Genomic DNA, 24,018 nt, shown 5'->3' on the forward strand with positions numbered 1-24,018 from the left:
GCCTTGGCCCATCGATCCAGCCAGTCCAGATCCCTCTGTAGAGCCTTTCTGCCCTCAAGCAGATCAACACTCCTGCCCAACTCAGTGTCTGTGAACTTACTGAGGGTGCACTTGATCCCCTCATCCAGATCTCTGATAAAGATATTAAACAGAACTGGCCCCAGTTCTGAGCCCTGGGGAGTACCACTTGTGACCAGCCACCAACTGGACTCAACTGTATTCACCACCACTCTTCGGGCCCGGCCATCCAGCCATTCTTTTACCCATCCAGACCATGGGCAGCAGTTATTAGCATCTCAGAAATTAACCCCATTAACAGAAATCTTCAAAGCATGACAGAATCTGTGGAGACAGCAGTTGCTATCAGTAATCAATGCCTTCACTGTCCATATCTCCTGATTTGCTGCACTTCACCAAGAAGCTCAGTGGATGACTAGAGTGCATATGATATGTCTGTTGTCTTCTCCCATGCAATTTGGTTGAAATATGACAATACCTATAGTCAGCTCCAAAATATCACCTCAACTGGTGTGAAAGAAACAGCCCAAACAGAAACATGCTCAAATAAACTAATACAACCAAGTTGCCAAAATGTTTAACTAGACACGACTCACAGTGCCTGTGACTAAAGTGCAGAAGCCAAGTAAACAACATGATACTGTGCCCCTGCCCATACTCACTATCTTTTAAGTTGCCACATGAGACAAAATACCTGTTTTCTTTTTGTGAGCTTCTAAGTCTTGGAAAAAAAATTGAGTGCATGGGTTTAGTCATCTACTGCTAACACAAAATATAAATGATCAATCCCAAAAGGATGCGGTACACAACGAAAAGACAAAAAGAGGGATGGCTCAGACATGGGCTATACTGTTTACAGGAGAGCATCAGATTCACCTCTAAGAACAGTTAAAATATGAATACCAGTGAAATGCAGCTGAAAAATTTAGATCAAGTATCAGGAATAGAGTCACCAAATCCTGCCACAAAACATTACCTACCACAACACAAACTGGAATGGCTGGCAGTTGATACTAATACAATTTGTATATTCGTGCATTTAGGAAACAAATGCTACAGCAATAAAGAGAGGCTAGGACATAGTACAAGTATAAACTGTGGACAGATTTCTTTCATTAACCACTAAGGAATGGAGTAGCTGGAGAAGCTCCTCTAACGGTAATTGGGAGTAATGGAACCAACTGTTAGAGGCTATAAAATGTAACATGTCTCTCAGAGCACATGCTTTCATTGCTTCCTTTGTGAAGATTCAGACTTTATTATGTAGCTAACCCTCAAAGTCATGATTGTAAAAGGCATACGTACAAGAAAGGATTATTAAAGATTATACGTGTTTGCAAAGAACAAGAACAAACAACTAGATATTAATCCATGCGCTTTGCATTGTTAATTTTTTATGCCACGAAAGGACTGGAAAGGGCAATGTAAACTTTCACCTTCTACCCAAGCACTACAAATCTGTAAGCAGACCTAGTTATTTCCCAGAATAAAATTCAACCACAGACTTTACCACCTCTGTTGCAGAAATTGGAACAAATATATTTGAATACACTGAATTCTGAAAAGTTACACTCAGAGAAACATGTCTCTCAGCTTTGTTGTTGGAATAAAAGTGACTATGTAATAAGTTCATAAAATTTGTATCTCGTATGCTTTATCCTTAGCTACTGAGAATTATTGAAAAACCCAAATCCAAACAGTAATTTATAACTGTTGATAGCTTAGGTCAAGATGCCAATGCTCCATGTCTAGTAAAATATATACACAAATACATTTAAACATTTAAAGAAGATAGAAGCTTTTATGTGAGTCTTGGGTGAACATCTTTTCCTTCAACAGACAGGCAAAACTACCTCTCAAACCAGCACTCCCTAATTGCACATGTGGACATGCAAACCCAACCAAATTCTCCTTAATTTTTTGTTAATTCTAGATACTCACCCCATGGTCTATGAGAAAAATGCTGAAGTGAATCAAGGTGGAACACAGTCTGGAGGAAAAGTCTTTTAGGATATAAAACACTGAAAGTCTTGACAATACCTGTAATACAGCTATGTTTTGCTAGAGCCTTCTATGTACACTCCATCACACAAATAATTTTGCAGAATTAAAAACAGAGAGAAATGTAACCAGGGAAAGAGACAGGAAAAAAGTATTCAAAGGAAATCTTGCGCAACTGACTGTGGGAATTGTTCCTCATGCTGTGCATGAAAATGGTTACAGGCAAGGACTAGATGGTCCCTGGAAGGTCCCTGAAAAGAAGAGTTCTGTAGAACTAAACTCAGAACACAGAAAAAGCTTTTCTGTGAAAAGAAGTAACATAGTAAACACAGTGGTGTCTGTACACAGGAGATCTGAGGGCACAGACATTTTCTCTGTTTGAATACCCTGAGGTCGAGAGGAAAAAAGTAAGGAAATGGAGTGATGAAGTCAGGGAAAGATGCGCCCTGACCTTTGCTGGACAGTCTATGATTAAAGTTTTGGTTTCACAGCAAATTGTTCATATTGTAAACAGTTCCAAACAATTCAAGCCTCAATACATTAAACACTGTCTGTATGCATGACATTTGCACAGATTTTGGGCACATAGATGTGCCTATAACAGGCAATTTTTTGAATGCCACACAAGAACATCACTCATAGGAGAATCTGTGTTTGCACATTTGGCTTTTGATTACCAAGTCATCTTTCAACAGATAGGAATTCTCAGCTGGAAGACTTTCCACAAGTGCTCATGACCAAATTCTGAAGAACCTCTAAGGATTGTAAACCTGGTTGAGCCTGCTTTAACCAAGTTGTTTAAAAGAAGATGACTTATTAGCTTCAAATTATTTGAATCATATTAAAAATGACATTTACTTAAAAATACAATAAATACATTTTAGAGCAATATTTACCTTCTGACTGTCATGTTCAAAAGTTGAAAACCAATGTTCTGCAGTTTTCATAAGATGTGTGAACATTGCACTGAAGGAGAAAAACCCAGAAACCTGGTGTTAAATAATGTATTACAAATAACAGCAAATTAAATGTAAAGGAAGTTGTTAAAACTTACTAGGCATCATGTTCCAGATATTCAGGATTCAAAAGAACTTTCATTTCCTCGCTGAAAAAGGCAACAGTGAACAATCCAAATGTGAATGTTTATTTTTGGTCAGTGTTCCGCATGTACTATTATGTATTTATAAGCCAACTTTCATATAAAGTGCAAATGAGAAAACTAGCCTTTTTAATTAAAAAGAGCAACTCCATTGAACAAATGAAGTCTTTCCTTTTTATAAAGATCAAAACCAAATTAGCTGCCTTGTCTGCACTACAATGAAGTAACCATCTAATTATTCCAAACAACAAATTACTGAATGTCACAATGTATTATTTGAATATGCTTGATCTAGAATAATTGATTGCTGCACAATCTATCACTGTTTGTCCCAAACAAAAAAAATATGGTTACTGGTCAAATATGCAGTATATCAAAACATTAATTTATTTTGTTTTAATAGCCTGTATTTTTATTGTACTTTAACAGCAATTAATCAGTGACAGCACCTCTTTTCCATCTACTTTGCTGCTTAGCTCTACTCTTTCATTGGGGTTGGAACAGAATGCTGTGCATAACACATGGTTATTTTAAGTTAGCACTGGAGAGCATCTTCTAGGTAATTTCAGGATATCTAAGGACAGCCACTGAATAAAACCACACACTTGTAAATAATCTCCATCCTTATGCTTAACTGCCTTTGAACAATCACGTTGAGGGGTGCTAACAGAGGTTATATTATATAGTAACCATAATTAAATTGGTTTTATTCACTGCTGGACTCCAAAAGAGTGTAAAAAGACAAATGAAAAGAAATGACAAGTGATACAAAAAAGGCAAGTAGTTTTGTTTTTTTTTTTTTAAAAAAAATGCTTTACATGTAGCACAAGAAAAAAAGCATCTGAATTTGATTAACAGACCATCATATGTGATGTAATATTTTATATATGTGTATGATTACATGCACACACACACACACAGTTTGAGTAAAATGGAGAATGAATAGATAATGTTACTACCAAGTCAAAGGGTAGTCAGATATTGCAGCTACAACATTGCAGGTGATGAATAAAATATCAATCACAACAGTTTGTCTACATTGATTTTTTTCTCTTTTAAGGTATGAGTAAAGAGAGTTGGTAACATGTCTGTTCTATGACTGCAGTTCTCTAATCTGCCTCCTCTCTGCAATAACAAAACCTAAACCATTTCTGGCAATAAGAATGAAGTGAAACAGTAGGTAGGTATGTAAGCTTTTTGATTAAGGTTTTCCCTAGGTGTCTTGTCTCCCCTTTTTTCACCAACTAATATCTGTGAAGGGGCCAATGCCTACACTTTTAATCCCCCTTTCAGAAGCTATAGGGAAGATGAAATAAGGACACCCCCATCAAAGCATGAAGATGCAACAATTTCTGATATCAATTTATCAATTATAAACAAAGAATTAAGGAACAAATATTTGTAAGTTCTAATCCAGTCAACTTATTTATTTTTTTAAGAAAGCAGATTTTTAATACTACACAAATAAAACAAAATGCTTGCCTTGGTTGTGCAGCTTCACTGGCATGTGAAAAAGCTTGGTGGTCACAATGCAGGATAAAGACAATGGGAGCTAAAAGTTCATGCATACCCTAAACATAAAAGGAAGCAAAAGTATAGTAAGATTTTCCAGTCATATAATAGTTCCTAATGCACAGCATCAGGCAGCCAGCAGTATTACATGGAGACTAACTAAAAGCATGAACATTTACATTCTTAACAGAATGGCTTCACAATCAATGGCTTTTATCTTAAATTCTGATTAAATCCAAGTGTTTATTCTTCTATAATATACAGAAGCAAGTTATTCTCCCTTTTTCTAACACAACAGACAACAAATTGGCAATGGTAGTCAACCCTGCACCTGGCAGTTTACTCCAAGATCTATGTTCATAAATATGAATTTTATTTATGATAATTACAATCATGATCCATGGTACAAAGATCTGCAATAGGGACAAATTACAAAATTTAGAATTGTTTTTATTTTATAATGTTTCAAAACCAGTAGAGCAGTAGCCTTTAGAGGAGACAAGGGCAGCTATTTGGGAAATCAGAAAATTAAACTTACATTCCCACGGACATGAGAAATAAATTGGTTCTTTTGCCTTTTTTATTTTTAAAGTCATTATGTCAATATTAAAAATGAACTCACTAGAACACAATGCATAGGAAACCTGGCACTGTTCCATTATAAACTATTACTTATATGTGCAATCTATATTAAGACACAGAAAAAATACAGAAACATGAAGGATCGGAAGAGAAAAAATTGGTGAATAGTTGAGGACTTAGGCCAGCATTAGAAGCATGGCTGGGCCACCCAGGCCAGCCATTGGTGCTTTTACCCAGAGCTCACCAGGAACAAAACAGGAGTCTTGATTTGCCTTGATTCACCTGGGGTTTGTCAATTTGTTATCAGAAGCAGAAGCAACCGCTTCAGGAAACAAGCAGTCCAGTTGGCAAGCAGCAATGCGCTGGCAGGTAAAACTATTCCCTGCAGAATGAAACCTCATCTTCAGCAGATATTCAGCCCCTTCCCTCAGATTAGATCAGGGAAAAGGAGGATTTGGGGTGTCATAACTGGAGAAATTGGTTATGTCAGGGGAGTTGGGCTCCCAGTAGTGGACTAGGATGGCAGGTAGGAACTACGCAAGCTACAGGCTGGGGTGGGGGTCAGCCATACAAAAGAAGAGAGAGGAGCGCTTTGGTGATGGAAGGGATGTGGGATGAAGGGTTGAGACCTGTCTGGCTGCCTCTGGACACAGGGATCACTCCAAGGGAAGAGAATTCCTGACCTCAGCCCAAATCCAGCAGCTACAGCTGGGGCTTGATGCCAGGCACCTACGCTAGCCCTGCTGGGTCTTGCTCTGGTGGAATCCTTGCCTGGCTGTAAGAGGAAGAGCGTGCTGCCAGCAGTGCTCCACTTCAAAGGTGCAACTACTTCACCAAGTTGAGCCTCAGTCCCAACTCCAGGTGAGTGCTCTGGCCAGACAGGGGTGCCAGGAAGACCATCTTGTCTATCCTGTTGTCGGAAAGAGTGCTGGGGCTGGCCCATCAAGCTCACTGGCATTTCTGGCTGCTCTCAGGATTCAGATGATGTGTCCCCAGACAGGAGCTGTTTTACTTTTATGCTTGCAGTTCCAAGCTAGGAAGCCTCTGCACTTGCTTTTCAGTGATAGACAGATGTGAGCAATGAAAGAGTTACACGTCTGTGCAGCTATCCTGCTGCTTTGCTGGTATTCCATGTAGCATTTGAGGAGTATTCAATATCAGTGAGTTAGTGTATCAGCTTCATATGTACCAAACAGATACATTAACTACTAAAAACCTTTAACTTTTATTGGAAATAATGGGGATTTTCCTTAAGTAGTCCAAACTGAGCAGAGAGGTAGATGTGGAAGCCCTCTCTAGACCATTATGTATTTTGAATGTGCTTGGATGCATGTTAGTGAATCTTATCTGTTTGTAAGAAGAAATTCCAATACCTAGCAGTGTTGAAGGAAAAAAAAAAAAGAGGTTTGGAAATTTCTCTGTGTGCTATCAACTGAAATCCTAGGAAATTTAATTTTAATTTCTTCAGGACTGAGATGACTGTTAGAGCCTCAACTGTAGGGTTGCAGCAATAGCAGTCAGTTGTTTGGGCAAAGCTAAAGACAGCAGAACTACTGAAGTTTGGAAGTTTTCTTTCTCTTCCTATTTCTGAACCTTTAGGGATTACTTTGAAAAATGAAGGCTAAATAGAAACTGTTAGGGAAAAAAAAAGATTAAGCCTGATGTAGCCACTTGATTTCAGGAGCTGATGTAAAATTCCCAAACAACAATATGTGTTAGATTACAAATTGACAACTTCAGATTTCTGAAAGTCTTATGGTCATACCAAAAGGAGGAACAGGAGAGACAGGGAGATAGGTCCAAGGTTAGACAATAAATATGTGGCAAAAATATTTAAATAAACTGTAGATAACCTGGGTTGTACTTTCATACATACACACAGCCCTTGGTTAATTAACAGCTCCATGTCTAATCTTTTATCCGCCCTGATACACTAACATGAAATAAGAGAAATGGAAATGCCAAAAAACTTGACTATCTAATAAAACTACCACCTAAGCTGTAAACATATAAGCTGAAGAAAAAGAAAGAGGACATAAAATAAGAATTAGTTATAAAAGATAAAAGCACATCATACATTCTTCCAACATAATAATATATCAAGTTTATAATAAAGTAGAATCATAATGTGGCTGCCCACATACAACAGAAACAAAACAAACAGATGATGAAATACCAGGATTTCAAAAAGATACCTCTGATCTTTCAGTTACAAGAGTACTTCAAATGTTTAGAGATTTTTAGCTTGGCAAGAAAAGCCACCAGTGTAATATGCATACACATATTTTTCAATGCTGCAGTTTACTAAAACTCTTTAGTGTTAATAAATAAGTTGACAGAGCTCAGATAATTTTATGACACTTTCCAGCTACAACAAAATATTGATTTTGTAATACAGTCTATGGTTTAGAAGGAAAACCAGAAATATAGCATTTCTACAATGAAAAGTGAATCAATGCATTTCAAAATTATATTGACTTCTCTAAGGGCAATCAAATCACGAGTGAACAATAGTTAGCCTAGTGATTTAGCTTAATTGTCACTATTTCTTTTCAGTGTAACTAGGACCAGAATTTTGGCACCAGTCTTACAGAAGAATGCTAAGAGTAATTTTTACATATTCTTAAGTACAATATACTATTCTCTTTAGATTTTATATTTACAGCTGCTATTTAAAAATTCAACAAACCCGGTGAGGATTCTGTCTTTAAAATCTGTTAATACAGCTTCACAACATTCTACTCCATTTGACTAGGGACAGTTGTATCTTTTTCCTCATCAAACAAAATGTTACTTCATGCTGGTCAAAAAACCACAAACCCTCTACAAAGACAACTTTCATGCATATATGCATATTAAACAAACATTATTGATTGCTTCTTGTAAGATGATATGCTGATGCCCTGTAATAGTTTCAATAAAATGTTGTGAACTTCAGATACACTTTATTTACATTTATAAGTATGTAAATTGTCAAGGAACTCAAACTTTTTTCAAATATTTTGAAAGAGAAACATCAGGTCCTGTACAGATGTTGACGGACAGAGGTATGAGTTTTCATTTATTGGCCAAGTGTTATACTTCTAATAGCAAATATAGCTCTTGTATGCGGTCATATAAATGAAACAGAGGAATTCTCATAGAGAACAACAGGACCAGCAGCCTTCCAGTACCTAAAGGGGGCCTCCAAGAAAGCTGGAGAGGGACTTTTTACAAGGGCATGTAGTGATAGGACAAGGGGTAATGGCTTTAAACTGAAAGAGGGTAGATTTATATTAGGTAGAAGGAGGACATTCTTTCCTGTGAGGATGGCGAGACACTGGAACAGGTTGCCCAGAGAAGCTGTGGCTGCCCCCTCCCTGGCAGTGTTCAAGGCCAGGCTGGACGGGGCTTTGAGCAACCTGGTCTAGTGGAAGGTGTCCCTGCCCATGGCAGGGGGGTTGGAACCTAAAGATGATCTTTAAGGTCCCCTTCAACCCAAACCATTCTGTGATTCTATGACCAGTCCCATGATGGATACTGAATATGAAGACAAACTCCTTAATTTGGGCTTTGTATTCAGGTCACTGTGGAGAGAGCAGCTTGGAGGTGTTTTGTTATTGATGAATTACTGGTAACCTTCATTATTTTCAAGAAAATGATAGGCTTTGATGTAGTGGAAGTTATTATGGGAAGTGGGACTTGAGACAATGGTAAAAACAGAACCAATAAAAATAGTAGGACAGGAAGATTGACTGCAACATAGGTATTTGCTAAAAGAGGGAAAAAACATATCCTGTCGCCACCACAAACTATTTCCTATTAGCTAATTCAGAGAAGGGTACTGATGGACGTAAAAGAAATGTTATCTAAAAAGAAAGGGGCACAGGGACAAAAAAGCAAGATCGCTACTAATAAGGTAACAGGAGCGTTAATTAAAAAAACCCAATCAAACAAAACACCCTTTTCAAATGAGGTAAGAAAAAAGAAAAGCTCCTAATAAAAGTGACACATGTCCATAACAGAGAGGAAAACCACAATCATTTGCTATTTTGTGGACTTGGCACAGCACCGTGAGACTTGGGTGATATACTGCACACACTTCAGAGAGATTAAATCAACAGTTTTTCACAATCCAAATTTATTTAATTTTCTGCACTTCACCTCTCCCCTTAATCCTGTGGCAACCCCTTCATGGAATTACTGCGCTACTGATGCACACCAGTTGAAAACAGAGGTAAAGAAGTTTTCTTTGTCAACAGCCTGTAGGCTCGCAAAATTGAACCTGTTCTTTTATCTGCCTATGTTCATTTAGCCCACCAAGCAGTCTTTATTAAAGCTGAGGCATCAGGCAGTCAAAGTTCATTAATACCATTTATATAATCTCTGCAGTTTCAATTAACTCAGCAAGACATTCTACTACATGATAACAGTCTCATTAATTCAATAAAATCCCATAACTATTAACAATATGGTCTATGTTAAACGGGGTGTCACCTAGTAGAAAATAATAGCTTTAACAGCTTGTGATGAAACTCAGGGCTTTTTTTTTTTAAATTTGATCTGGCTAAATATTCCATCCTTAAGTAGAAAGGTATTATTTCTTGGTAAGGAATCAAGATTTTAAATATGAGCAGAGGGTAATTAAGTCCTTTTAAGTCATATCAAAGAGTAAAATAATACTTCTTGTTCAATAAATGATAGACTAAATTAGCTGGAATGTGTTTCTCCATTTTTCCATCATCAGTACTCTGGCCTATATTTACTAGAAGGGGACGCTGAATACTGCTGAAATGTTTTCTTTAGCAGTGCCCTTCAAAATATAGCTCAGAAATCTCATTTTTTCCTGTTCTCATGCAAGACTATTCCTTGCTCACTGTCAAACATGAGAAATAACCAGCTGATAGAGATTTCATAAATATGATAACTATATATTTGATTTTTGATATAATCTGTAAGAAGTAACTTTCCTTCAACTGATATGTGGTTTTTTTTCACAAAACATCACTAATTTCCTGTCTTGAGGACAGGGTGGTCACAGACCATGCCTGAAAGCATAAAGTGCCTTATAAAAATCTTCACATTTACTGAAGCTCTGTATTTTTTTCATAAAAAAATTTGTCTACCTAAAGTTTGCTGCTCTACAGTTTGTCCTTCATCCATGCACACAGAGTATCCCTCAGTTTGTCAGTCTCTATTCACCCTACAGTTAATAGCCTGAAGAAACAAATATAGTTATGACAATACTCTGCATATTGGTCTTGCTATATTAATTTAGCATCAAGATTATAGTCACTTCAAAACCTTCAGAACAAATGTTAAATTAATTTACCCTGCATCCCATAAGGATGCATATTTAGTGCAGGTTTAAGACTTTCTTTACCATTTCATAAAAAAATGGTTTGAGCAGGCTCTCCTTCAAGTAACACTCTAAAAGTGGTATTTGTAGCACCCTTGTCCTTCAGTCAAGAGGTATTTGTCAGCTGCATTGTATTTGGATGCTACAGGGTTAGATAAAGGATCTATTCACTAACGTACCACATGGCTTTAGCACTTTGAGGAGGAACTTAAAATACTACGTCAAACTTAAAACAGTAAATTTTGCCTAAATTTCAGAAGTCACTGGTTATGTTTTTTGTTTATTTGGTACCATTTTTAATCCTGCTACATATTTTCTTTCTTTACCTAAGCAGAGAAAGCCCTTTTTTTCTCTTTCTTAACCAACACTGAAGAAAAAGATGTTGTTTATAAAGAAATTTGAAGTTAGACAACTTAGCAACCTTAAAGAAAACAATTTGAGGGACTGTGTTATGAGGAAAAAGCATCTGTTATTCAATGAGCTTACTTTTCTTACTATCCTGCTGACAAGCAGCTCTTTGATTACTTTAGCATTATGATACAACTTCAGATACAACAGAACTACATTATTGTCAAACCGTATAGAAAATGTTGAGTCAATGAATGCCACCTGTACAGTATTTTCATTACCTGTTTATAAAGCAACTGCTCATTTTCTCTGGCGTAGCAGAACAGAACATCTGTAAGAATTTTCCTCACATTCTCTTGTTGGAAATACTGCATTTCAGGAAAGCTGAAAATAAAGAAATACAGTGAAAGTAAACAACATAGCACACAGAACCTCAGTCGCTGGTCTTCTAGAAACAGTTTTAGGTAAGACAGCACCTCCCTCATCTGCTTTCCCACTGCTCCCACTTTTCCATTGTGGGTGCTGCTAGAGTAAGAATACTTCTAAAGACTTGTTACATTTGTTTTGCAACAAAATTCTGAACCACGTTTTTTAATATACATCAGTCTGCTAAATAGATACGATGATATCACCAGTTATATTTAAATAAGTAATCCCTTTTAATATTATAAAAAGTAGAGATCTGCAAGAATGAAATACAATGGCAGATTGTTTTAATTGTCAACTTCTTACAAACAGCCAATCAACTGAAAATGAATGACTTGGAGAATCTAATTAAAACCAAATGATGTATTGTATGAGTATGTTCCTGCCTAAAGAATCAGGTTCTTTTGTTCCTCCATGTCATGCAAACAAGTTGAGTTGAAGCAGAATGAAAGGAGACAGAATGAGAGGCAATGACTGAAGCAAAGATCTACCCTCTCCTTCCTGCACACAGACTCTTACTGCCAAACCCAGCAGCCCACAAGACCATTCTGGTCCTACATGGCACAGCATCCCAAGAGTAACTTAACTCCAAGACTGTGCTCCACTGATTGTCAGTCCTTCACCAGTGAATCTAAAACTTGCTAGGAATGCTTAGAGAAGAAGTGTGATCAAAAAATTCAAGCAGATACTTCTCCCCTCAAAAAACCAAGTCACTTAAAACTAAAACTGTGGCAAACAGTTATCTATTGATTAATTTGATTCAGGTACTGGAAAAATAAGCACCGAAGATCAAATCTCCATAGATAAAAACCATACTTTATATGACATACTCCCATTTTTTTAATCTGTGTTAGGTTGTCAACTCTAACTGGATCATCAGTCTACCCTGTAGTTTCACAAAGTGCTTAGCCCTGCTCTTTCTTTTTCTCAAGATAAAAGTTGGGCTAAGGAAGAGTAAAAGAGCTACAATATATTAAGGAAGTTTGTAAAATTTCCAGTTCTAAACTGGAATAAAATGGAAGAAAGAAGAGTATGTCAGAAGAAGCATATACACAAGCGTTCAATATTTCATGAACATCTGAAAAATAATTATAATTTAATGATAAGATTATTAAAATATCTCATAATTGACAGAAAACCAGTATTCTAAGCTCCAATATACTTACTGGCATCTTTTGTGATGCAACATAACTAGCCATTTCACTGTCTTTAGAAGCTGTCTCAAATAAACTTTACAATTATGAAATCATTTGATACTCTGGCAGGGCATATATGCTTTAAGTGAAATAGAATCAAGTGGACCTAGTGCGAGAATAAGGGAAAAAAGCTTCTGGGAAAATCCTGTTATCTGCATATAATCCAGGAAAACATAAATATTTGCAACCTGCAACTATTCTCCAGAAGCAACTTTCACCTGTGTATCGTGCTCCTTGACTGCTGGAGGTAGGACTGTTGGTTACGCAGGATGTACTTTAATGAACAAGTGTGCAAACAAAATGTTTTCATGCTTACTGAAGAAGTAACTAGATAGCAAAAAATGTTTCATAAAGCAGCCACCCCAAACCAATACAGCTATATGGATTAGTAACAAATAAAACAAAAAAAATCTGAAAAGGTAGGATACTAAAAAGAAAGGAAAAAATCGGACAAAGAAAAACAGAATACTTAAAAAGACAACAATGGTAGGCCTCAGGCTAGATTGCTGAAATAAAGGCTATAGTACTCTCAGTTTTAAAATGGAATCACATGGATTGCAGATAAGTTTTCTTCTAGTGAATTTTGTTTTTTCTGCTTCCCAAGTCTGAGCTACAATGCTAAACTACAGACCAGTTATATCAAGGCTGTTGTAAGGCCTGTCATAGAGAAACAATATAGAGAATTATAATAAATTACTTCAGATAAAACTATTAGTATTGATAATTAATTGGTAATAATAATAATTATTATTATAATTAATTATTGATAATTAATTGATAATTAATTGGTCATCTCACAGAGGTAATGACAGGTAAGCACAGAAACATAACTAATTAAGGCTAGAAAGGTGCTTTGAAATCCTTGGATGAAGGACGTGAATGAAGAACCAAGGCAGAGAAGACACCGTGGCTTAAACACAGCTGAAGTCCTGAGAAAGGCATGGGGATGAGGGGTGTAATGTTTTCCTGGCACCTGGTAGGAAGAATGGTAGACCAACATTTGGAAACTTGTATGCACTTGTACTAATCATATTACTGTAAAGGAAGGACACAGCTGAGACCAGAAGTGCATTACAACAGATGGCAATCGACATAATTTAGGGGTTTGAAGAGATTATTTCTGAAGGACTGTTATTCAGGCCTGCCCTATGAAGTTTAGGAAGAGAAGACTAATAAAGAAAACTCAAAAATACACAGAGATATCTGTGAGGATCTAGTAATACCAGAGATTGTGACAGAAAGAATAATAATGAACTCAGGAATAAGCTTGCTGAAGTATTAATTATAGTAAATGTAAATACAAGAGATCACAAGGGAACTATCAGTTCAGGATGGAATTTTATGGAGAATATCATTTTATGATTAAAGCACTGTTTTAAAAATATCCTCAATTTAGAAGTGTCCTCAAATAGGGCAAGGTAAGAATACTTTTCATGAAGACTGAGTATTATATTTATTTACATTTCTGAGAACGACTGCGTAAGGACATGGAATTTTGCTAGACTGTTTTACCACAACTGCTACAATTAAACAATGGTGCAGTCAAGTCCCTGCTTTCTGATACTGAAGACCAGCGTGAGTTAGTTATCATTTTTTAAAGCATTACCTGAGCCCATTTAAGGGCCCCTATACCAGAGGCAGCCAAACTTTGACCCAGAAGAAACTTAGGCTGGCAACCAAATAACAGGATGCACAAAAACTTTATAAAACAAGTTTGATGCCAGACAGAAATGAGGCTTTCAACCACCGCCATGGAGTGATCATCTTTTCTTTCATGAATAGATACCATCCCCTGCTATTCCCCAACCCTGTTACTCAGCTGGAATGGGAAAAGCTACTAAACCAGAAGAAATGGAAGATGCTCTTGCAACTGCAAAGGTTTGGTAAAGAATAATAATAACCGCCCTCCTGTAGCTCACTTTTTTCTTGAGAAGAAATAAATTGGTGAATAAAGGTAGCTCTTCCTTCCAGCAGTTCTTCCTCTTACATAGAAACTAGATTTTGTCTCCTATGTTCATACTCAATGGATTATTGTTTCTTCCAATCTCTTCTATATGCTTAGGAAATGTAGCTGCCTAACGGCTTCTCCACTATCTTTTTTATGGGTTGTTTGGGGGTTTTTTTTGTTATCTGAGAGAGGGAGAGTTTGAAATGGCAGCACCCACCCTACTCATCTTCACACAGCTTCCATTTCCCTAAACTGTGATTGTTACTCCTAAGGCAGAAACTAGGTAGACCAATATATAAAAATGCTACTACAAAAGAAAATAAATCCACTTCATTAGTCTACTGGGAACGCACCCTAAGCATTCTGTTTTCTTAAAATACTGGAGAAAGAAAGAGGGTAATCAAATCTAGCCATTTACTATCCTAGGTGTACAAGGTGATGCCAGCAAGTAGACTGGTATTTTGATTTGACTGGCAGCTAGATGCTCTTGCATCTGCCAATCTGCTGACTACCATGTCTGCAAAATATTTTAAAAAATTCTTCTTTATTGCTTACCTTCTTAATCATCACAAAATAAATCAGCATTTTTCCTTGCTACATCTTTTGAATGACAGTAATTAATCATTGCATTCTTACGTCTATTACGAGTTACTATGGTGTTAGTTCATACACGCCTTCCTTTCTTAGTAGAATAATAGAAGGCAGTATTATAGTCATAACTTGTTTGGTACTGCTATCTACATTTAAAGTAAGGCTTTACTTGCATTATAGCAAACCTCCCTTACCCTCCCCTTCCCACACTCATTTTTAGAAGCTTCTCACTTGGGCTAGAAAGAGATGATGTTTGGTTCCAGCTCAGAAGTACATACTTCTAGACAGCTGAAGGAAAATCCATTCTGAATGTCTCAACTACCATAAAAAATAAGTCAGGTGATTAATTAGAAATGTTGATCCCTAATGAGTTAGGACTAACATAACAAAATCCTTCCCTACTTCCCTTGTAAATATTGAAAATTCTTAATATGCAACAGGCAAAAAATTGTATTTAGACATTATGGTTTGGATTACTCTCATCTGACTTTAGGTGACTACAGTTTAGTTAGGTACAGCTGAGCTAGAAGCCTTTTATAATGACTGAAGAAAACCATACTTCTCTACAGTGTGATTCATCAGACCTATACTAGACATTTACTTTAGAAGAGATGATTTGTGTCCTAGAATTCTTCAGGTATGTAGACTCTGAAGGATGATCAGCCCAGCTGTGAGCATCTATATTTTACAAATCTAATTATTAGGTGAGATAAGGATTCACAAAACACGTATGAACACATACACACATAAACAAACTTTATCGCAGTTCCCTTTAGGTAACGGGATTCTGAAATTTAAAACAATTTAAACCAATACCAATTTTAAAAGCATATTTCTACCCACTTTTCCCATCTATTATTACTACACTTCAGATAATTCTAATAAAAACATTACTGAGTAAATTTTTTACTGCTTTGATAGATGGGACTTTCATTTGCTACTCTGAGCAGTTAGAACTCTACAGCATTATTTACTTGATGCTGTTGGATGATGGAGTACTGAACTGGATGACAAAGAATATAAAAATATTCATTAAATAAGAAGCAGAAGCGAGAAGGTAATGATTATGGTAACTGAATATAATGCTAAATTATTTTAACCTTTAATAAAAAGCATTGTAGAGTAATGACAAATTTTTAAATTGTAACTCCAGATATTTATTTAAATAATGGAAATGAAAGGGACAATATTAAAGAGAGGGTACTTACATTCCAAAGCCATGGAATGTAGAACTTACTGCTTCGTGTAAGAATGATGTGTATACATGTGTATACATAAAATGCACACTATATTTATGATTAGCAAACAAAAAATGCATTTAGTTTATCAAATAAATCCATGTTGCTTTGATAAATTTTGCTCCTTCATTGTTTGACTTATTTTGATATTGATGACAATGTATGCTGCTATTGTTTCAAGTGGACATTATTTTGTATAAATACATAAATGGAAATTTCTTTAGTCCCTGTTACTGATATTAGTGAATATTACTCACTCTGCCATTTGCCAGAGTGAAAGCCTGGACTTTGTGTATATATATATGTTGGGTTTTTTTTAACTAACAGTCTTACATGCAACATAACCTCCACACAACTTTTCATTCTCCAATTATAGTTTAGATACGTATATATTTTAATCTTAGAACATCCTGAACTGTTTCCTTTAACAAACAAAAAATACCATCTGTTGTGAGAATCCACATGAAAGCATACTCAGATTTTAATTATACATCTCATGGCAAAATGCATTCAAGAATGGGTCTAGGGACGGACATATAAAATATTCCAAAAACAGACAGCAATGATTTCTTCTGCATGACTTTGTTTCTGTAAATGAAAATGTGTGAGCTTGGGATTTGTAAAATCTATGACTATCACCACTTTTTTCAAGTTATAACGAAAAATATTTGCAATACAGTAAAATTTCACATGGTAGCAAACCAGTAATTGAATTTAATTAGATTTACACATCAGTCAATGCTTCCACTCTGAAAATAAATGTTTTCAGGAACTGAGTGTTTTAACTCAAACAACATTCCTAAACAGCAATGACCTAAGGGCCAAGAAGATGAAAACATAATCGCAGTAATATTAGGACAAATTTTAAAAGGCATATGTGACAAATAACACTAGGAAAGTGATAAATAAAAATACAAATGCTTAACTTCTCTAGATGAGTGATATTTTCCTTACTAATTACAAACTGCTTTTTTTATTATTGATTGAATAAGTGTTAAGAGTTAAAGAAAGTCATCTGTTCAATCTTTCATTATGATCGTAATTTAGTTAAAAGACCTTTCAGTTTCTCTTACCTTCTCTTTACTTCATATGGAAAACTCTACTTTAAATTTCATATGGTAATACGTTTCCTAATATCTTAATTTAGAACAGCTTTTCTTCAATGATACCAATAAATCTCCAGGGTTTAATGTTTAACTCGATTTTCTTGTTTTTCACTCTAAGAAAGCTGTATTTTTATACATTTAATGTATGTTTCTACACATTCATGTTCAACAATCCTGACATTTATACTAACCAAAGTCAAGAAAACACAATATAATGCATACCACATAAAAACACAGAATCTAGATTTATATATAGAAATTTCTTTAAAGATCTACATACGTCCTTGTCACATCTTGTTCAATCATTGCTCGAAGCTCTTTATCCTGGAAAAATTTATTCCAAAGACTCTGAAATAAGGAAAAACAATTATATGAAACAGAGACTTCTACTAATACTTAAAGCTTATATACTACATCAGCAAAGTACTGTACAACTATTAACTAATTAATCCTCAACATTCCTGGTAGAGAGGTATATCAATATTTATGGGTGAAAAAGAATGTTGGTGACCAGCCCAATGTATCTGAGAAATACATTTAGATCAGAGATGAAAACATTCAAGTTCCTGGATCCTTGTTCTAGGCTCACTCCATTTGCTCACTGGATGGCTACAGGTCTGTGAGTTACTTGTAAGGGGTCTATGAAGAATATTCAGAAAGTCAGAGTAAATTCAAAATTACCAGAACCAGCAGCTCAACTGAAAAAAATTCAGTACTTCACTCACAGAAAAAGGTCTATATCACCGTACTGTACTACGTTTCTCCTATGAATATACAGAATCTAACTGGAAGGTGCTACAATTTCCATACTAAGAAATTCTTTGGAAGTAAGTTAGTTTGTCTTAGTGGAGGCAAAATTGAATAAGGAATGTATGATGATCAAATACCTATTATGAAAATGACATCATTCTAATGGTACATATACAGATGAAGACTGGCCATTTAAAAAAGTTCTGATAGGGAAAACCAGGGTATTTAAAGCTCATGGTCAACATGAAAAAAATAAATAAAAGAGTATGAAGTAGGTTTAACTTCTATATCTGTGCTTATGACCATTTCCATTCTCTTTCTTTGGTTTCCATGCCTTGTTTACCAATATTTCGCAAAAGCTAACCTGAAAGAAGTCAGTAAATGTTGTTGTTTGCATGCTCCAGGAAATGTATTGTAAAGCCTATTCTTTATGGTAAAGGGATGGTAGCTTGGCCATATTGATCAAAATACAGAAGGAACAAAATCTATAGTAGCCTTTTCATGCAGATTAGTTTTCAGATAGCAGCAGCACCAGTGAATGAAATACTGTACAAAGACAGTGGCTACAATACTTCCAGAATTTCTGGCTCCCCTGTAAACAATTCATTGCCATGGTGGCCTATGCTTCACAGAAAGAAAAGAGAAGGTAAATTAATGTTATCTAGCAGAGGTAGGTAAAATAACAAAAAAAGAATTATAATTAGCTTCTATATTTCTGTTACAAACAATGAAAAAACCCTCAAACTTTAAAAGTATTTATATCCTTGACAATGTGTTATGTAAAACTAGTATCTTTTTAACTTGCATCTCTTTTCATGCAGCTAGATCACATTTTGAAACTCTCCTGCGCCTGCTCCTACCCCAGTCCATCAGAACAAAGGACGAAGGAAACATAATCCGCATTGTGAAAAGGAAGCAAAAGTCAGGACTCTGAAAGGGTAAAACATTAAGCCACTGCAGAGGCTCAAAGGCACTTTATTCCTATGCCTCATTTGGCCTGTGGCTCTGTTTTATAGATTAATGCCCTGTCCCATACTCTGACATGTTAACCTTTGTCTTGTATCTCCTAAACACATCATAGGCAGAAAGAAGCTTGTGCCACTGCGTATAATCCCAAACTACAGCAGAAACACTTTAAATCTTTTTACATTTGACACATTCTGTCCAGCTGCATGCGAGAATGGTTTGATGGCATGCACAGTCATACTGGCTGCAGAGCCACCAATGTGTCTGTGATCAATACACGTTTCAACAAGCAATTCCCTCTCTCCTTCTACATTAAATATGAAGCAGAGTACCACACTAAATGTGCACAAAATATGGGCTTCCATTTGTGAACAAAATGGAAGTACAAGTAGTAACACCAAAGAAATCTGTGACAGGCTTTCTTGGTGTAAATCTCTTAAATGCAGCGAAACAAATTATTTTAATGGTATTATTTTGAAAATTTGATAAAAAAGAATATTCAAAAATGGTAATATAATTAACAGAAAAGCTTAAAGATATGTGCTATAAAATAGTAAGAGCTTTTCAGGTATAACAAAATGCAGTAGAAAAAGTGTATAAAAAAGTTGCCTGAAATTAAGCTCCCAAATCTACATGTAAGCTCTCCTCAAAGTGTCAGGACCTCGAAAATATAAAGCTACCAGGAGGTCCTATTAACTTCAATGAGAGATGGATGCTCTGCACTTAATGACAGGCTAAATAATTTTACCACATTTTCAGTATTTCTTTAAAATCTGGATCTTTCATTTTGCAGCTGGCTGCTTTCTGATTAGAAAAGAAACTTTTGTTTCTTTTAACTATAAAGAATTAAAAACCTTAGAAGAAATGCCTATCTTGCAGCCTGGTACTTTACACATTAACTCAGCACGTATGCAACTCAGACATACAACAATTCTGTTTTTGCTGGAGAAAATCTTCCAAGGCTGAACAGTCTTCCAGAGGAGGGTTCTTCAGTATTTGCTGTTAACAGTGTTCCCTTCATATTGACTGTTTAAACACTCACTCCTTCAACTAGAACCATTTTAAGTATAAAATGAAAACACACAGTGCTAAAAAAGCATATCAGTTAAAGAAAGGATACGCTGTGAAACTGGACTTACAGTCCAGCACTGAATTTTTGTTCATCACAACCTGATAAGACCTGAAAAATCAGAATATTAACTTAGAAATGAGCATTTCTGGTTGTTCAGCAGAGCCTGTGAACCAATTGTTAACACAAGTCAGTTTGGAAATTTAGGAGGGAGATTTTAGCACCCGCAATTTTGTCTTCTTCAGCAAGAAGTCATTTGTGTCAGTATGATGATGAAGATAATTTTAGTAGCACATGTGTTGATAGAACCAACTTACCCCCTCGTCCTGAGAGAGCGGGTTGTTGATTATCAGATCTTGCTGTCCTGCTTTCCGAGGGTTTGTAATATGCTGGGTAAAAACAGAAAAAAATCAAATACTCTTCTGTTATACTGCAAGTATTGTTATCTGTGTCAAAGCATGAGAGTAGAGAACCTATTTTGTACCAACTTACAATTTCTTTGATCTTATTGTAAGAAGTTCTTAAGTCTGAAGTGGTTTTAATCCATTGACTTCTGTCTTGGGGTAGAACCTCCAGAAATAACTGTCAACAAAACAAAATAAATTTAACATAACTTTTCATATAAATCTACCAGACAGCACAAATAACCTCAGAAAGGAGGAGCAAGTACTCTACACATAAGAAGAAAGCGAAGACCTATAAAATACTCCTGGCTTTACTACTTTCCCATCAATAAATAAGAAGCTAGAAAGAATAGCAGTCCTACAGTACAAAATAAAGCATTAAAAACATCTGAAGCCACAAACTCATGCTTTATAAACTGTCACAACTACAGCAAAGTTGATTGAGACTTCTAAGGCAGAAACAAAATGCAAATAGATGAAAATAAATATACAAAACTTGAAGCTATTTACATAACACTGATGAGCTAATGCAACATGCTTAAAATCAAACATGAATGCACAGCAGAAACTAAGCAGAGATATACTCTACCTAAGAAATGTGGAAAGGGAAAATCTTAATCTATAGAAAAGCAACATGTTCTAGAATTCTGCAAGACAGTTAAAAGAGTCAATTTTTCAAGAAGTCCTTGAGAATGCCTACATCTCAGTTCTCTCACATTTCTGTTTAAAAAGGGTTAGAAGGAACACCTGTTGGAAAATGGTATTTAACTGCATATAAAATAAGGACAAAACAGAGTATTTTTTTGCTTTTTAAATGTTTTTATGTACACTTTACAAAGAGTTAAGAAATAGTGAATACTGACAAACAAAAACCATTCCCAAATTATTAAAAACACTTAAACATTTCAGAACTTAACAAAAACATAGATAATGTTCTTAAAACAGGCAGTCTAAAACTGAGCCCTAATCAATATCCGGACATGCAAATAAAACCAGCCTTATTTCTAAAATAAAACCACTCCTTGATTAGTGGACAGTAAGAGACTTGATGCTTTTGTTAGTTCAGGGTTTTGAGTTATGGCCTCCTAATTTAGAGGCTTCAAGGAGCAGCAGACTGGTAAAACAATGCTTGTGGCATATATTCATCTGCCCTTCTGAAGAAAGTACTGTCATTAACTATAAATTTGTTCAATGCTACGCACTTTTCAAATTTCAATTTCCAAATTTCTTTCATTCATATACAAAGAATATTTTCATTTACTTTTTATAGGTCTTTGTGCCAATGTGAAGCTTGAGAAATTCCAAGTGAGCTAATTTAAAACATCAGTGCTAATATACAGCAGCTCTGCCAGGGAAAATGTTCCCTACTATCATAGTGTAGAATAGAAGACCTGATGTCAGTGCAACAAAATTCTCTTAGGCTTTATATAGCATCTCAGTATTATTTTCCTTTCGTTCTCTCTTCCCTCCCCTGCAACTTCAAAACTACAGTAAGAGACCTCTGAGGACCTGCTGTGTTTTAAGACTGGAAGACCTGGTTTCCCTCTCTATCCAGTCATTACAAGAGGGATTGGTCTTCATTTTCTCATTTCACTGGGAAAAGCTACTAGCAGAAACATCAGACTGATTTTAAAGGAGTCCCAAGTTCCACAAAAAATAAATTGTGAGACAAAACTTCCTTTTTATTTCCAGTGCATGACTTCACTGCACAGAGACTGAGAGATGGCTGTATGGCACTCAATTCTAAACACACCACCCAGCACAAAGATATTCTTTCCTAGGAATCTTTTGCTATCACCCGCAATTCAGCTTTAAGGCAACTAAATATGATTAGCAAATGTCCTATGAATTACAAAAATGAGTAGGAAAACATTGGGATGAAGTCTCTTGGAAAATTCATGATTCTTTGCATCAATAATCTTCCAGCGCATCAGGTAATGTGTTGATATATTGCAACCACAAACTGTAAATAAATATTTTCTCTTCTTACCTTCCAGCAAACACTACGGAACCTGCTGCTTCTCAGCTGCCCATTAATCCCCTTCAGCCGTATAGTTGCCAAGTAATTGTTGTTTACAAATAGTTCTTCCCATTCTTTACTGCGTGCAAAAGCAAAAGGAATGTACATTTAAACCAAAAAAAAAGCCTTTGCTGATTTAAGGACTATATGACACTACACAATTTTGGATAAGCAGAGGAAAGGAACTTTTTTTTAATGTATATATTTAGTTGTGTACCATTTCTAAACGCATGGCTGTCTTTTTGGACACATTTCTTCTTTGGATTTAATGAATATGTAGATCGCTATAATTATGCCAGCTACTGAAATTCATAATGTCTATGGAGGCTATTCCATTTCCTCTAAAATGTTGGTACTGCAGTTCAGTGAATAAACAAGAAAAATGAATATTAATATAAGCACATTCATGTTTCAGCTGTAGACAAAGAAGTACCTATTCCAAAAATATGCAACAGAGAAGTATACTGTTGACTGTATTAGCACCTCACATGATGTATTTGTTTAAATGAACCTTCTTTTCTTCTTAATGTCAAGCTGGGCAGTTAAGCATAATAGAAGATGACTTTCTTTAACATTTAGTGCTATTTACTATTGAAATCACTCCTACTTCTTTCTACATGATCAGTTTTAAAATTTTAACAGGTGCTAGCAAATTTAAAAAAACATCAAAAAATTAAAAAGCCTCACTGTATAAACTGTTAAAGGCAAGCTTGAGTACCTTGCAGTACCTATGGCTGACTAGATAAACAACCTAAATATGCCTCCCAGGCATGCAGGCACCAGGGGCCTAACACCTGTGCCTCATTAATATACAAGTAAATCTGCTCTACTGGGAAACAATTGGAAATTAATTGTCCCAAACCATCTACTGAGTTTGAATAAAAGAATTAAATCTATATTTCCTGCACCTTCTACTGAAACGAATCTCAAGAACAGTATAAGCCATTTGATGATCTTAGTAGCCCAAGACTTGCTCACAGACTTTCTGCAAACACTCTAAAATCCATAGGTTAATTTCAGTGTAAAGAGCTGGGTTATGTGCAAGGAAATGCGTTTCAGATTTATTTTCAATGCATGTCCTTAAGGTGAACATCTCCTCCTCCCACTGTCACATGGGAGACTATTACTTCTCCCTGGGAGACCAAATGAAACCAGAAAGAGGGAAACTACTATTGTGACTCCAGGGTAAGATCTCGCCAGATTTGCTTTGCTAAGGAGGGTCACAGAGTGGGTTATACTAAATACCAACAAACTCGGGTTTTGCAAACTGCCCTAAATATATACAAGCTAAAGTTAGATAGTTTTCAGCCTTTTAAGCTCAGTTGTAAGGGTGAGTTTTTTAACCTTGGTTTAGATAAAACTTGTTCAGTTTCAGAACAGAATTATATGATACAGTTGCTGGGAAT

The 24,018-nt window shown here is 35.8% G+C and overlaps 1 protein-coding gene across 7 annotated transcripts in view; it reads right to left on the bottom strand.

Annotated features, from left to right (window-relative positions):
- Positions 1–24,018, bottom strand: part of TBC1D5 (TBC1 domain family member 5) — a 328,963-nt gene that overhangs the window by 128,887 nt on the left and 176,058 nt on the right. For all 7 annotated transcript variants that reach the window (XM_074838561.1, XM_074838552.1, XM_074838516.1 and 4 more), the window contains 8 exons: positions 22,583–22,691; positions 20,681–20,770; positions 20,506–20,577; positions 17,684–17,751; positions 11,180–11,282; positions 4,601–4,689; positions 3,074–3,124; positions 2,916–2,985 (listed from right to left, as the gene is read on the bottom strand). In XM_074838561.1, the coding sequence (XP_074694662.1) occupies positions 2,916–2,985; positions 3,074–3,124; positions 4,601–4,689; positions 11,180–11,282; positions 17,684–17,751; positions 20,506–20,577; positions 20,681–20,770; positions 22,583–22,691 (652 nt within the window). The remainder of the gene's footprint in view (positions 1–2,915; positions 2,986–3,073; positions 3,125–4,600; positions 4,690–11,179; positions 11,283–17,683; positions 17,752–20,505; positions 20,578–20,680; positions 20,771–22,582; positions 22,692–24,018) is intronic.

This window comes from Strix aluco, chromosome 1, assembly GCF_031877795.1.
Source record: "Strix aluco isolate bStrAlu1 chromosome 1, bStrAlu1.hap1, whole genome shotgun sequence".
Lineage (NCBI taxonomy): Eukaryota > Metazoa > Chordata > Aves > Strigiformes > Strigidae > Strix > Strix aluco.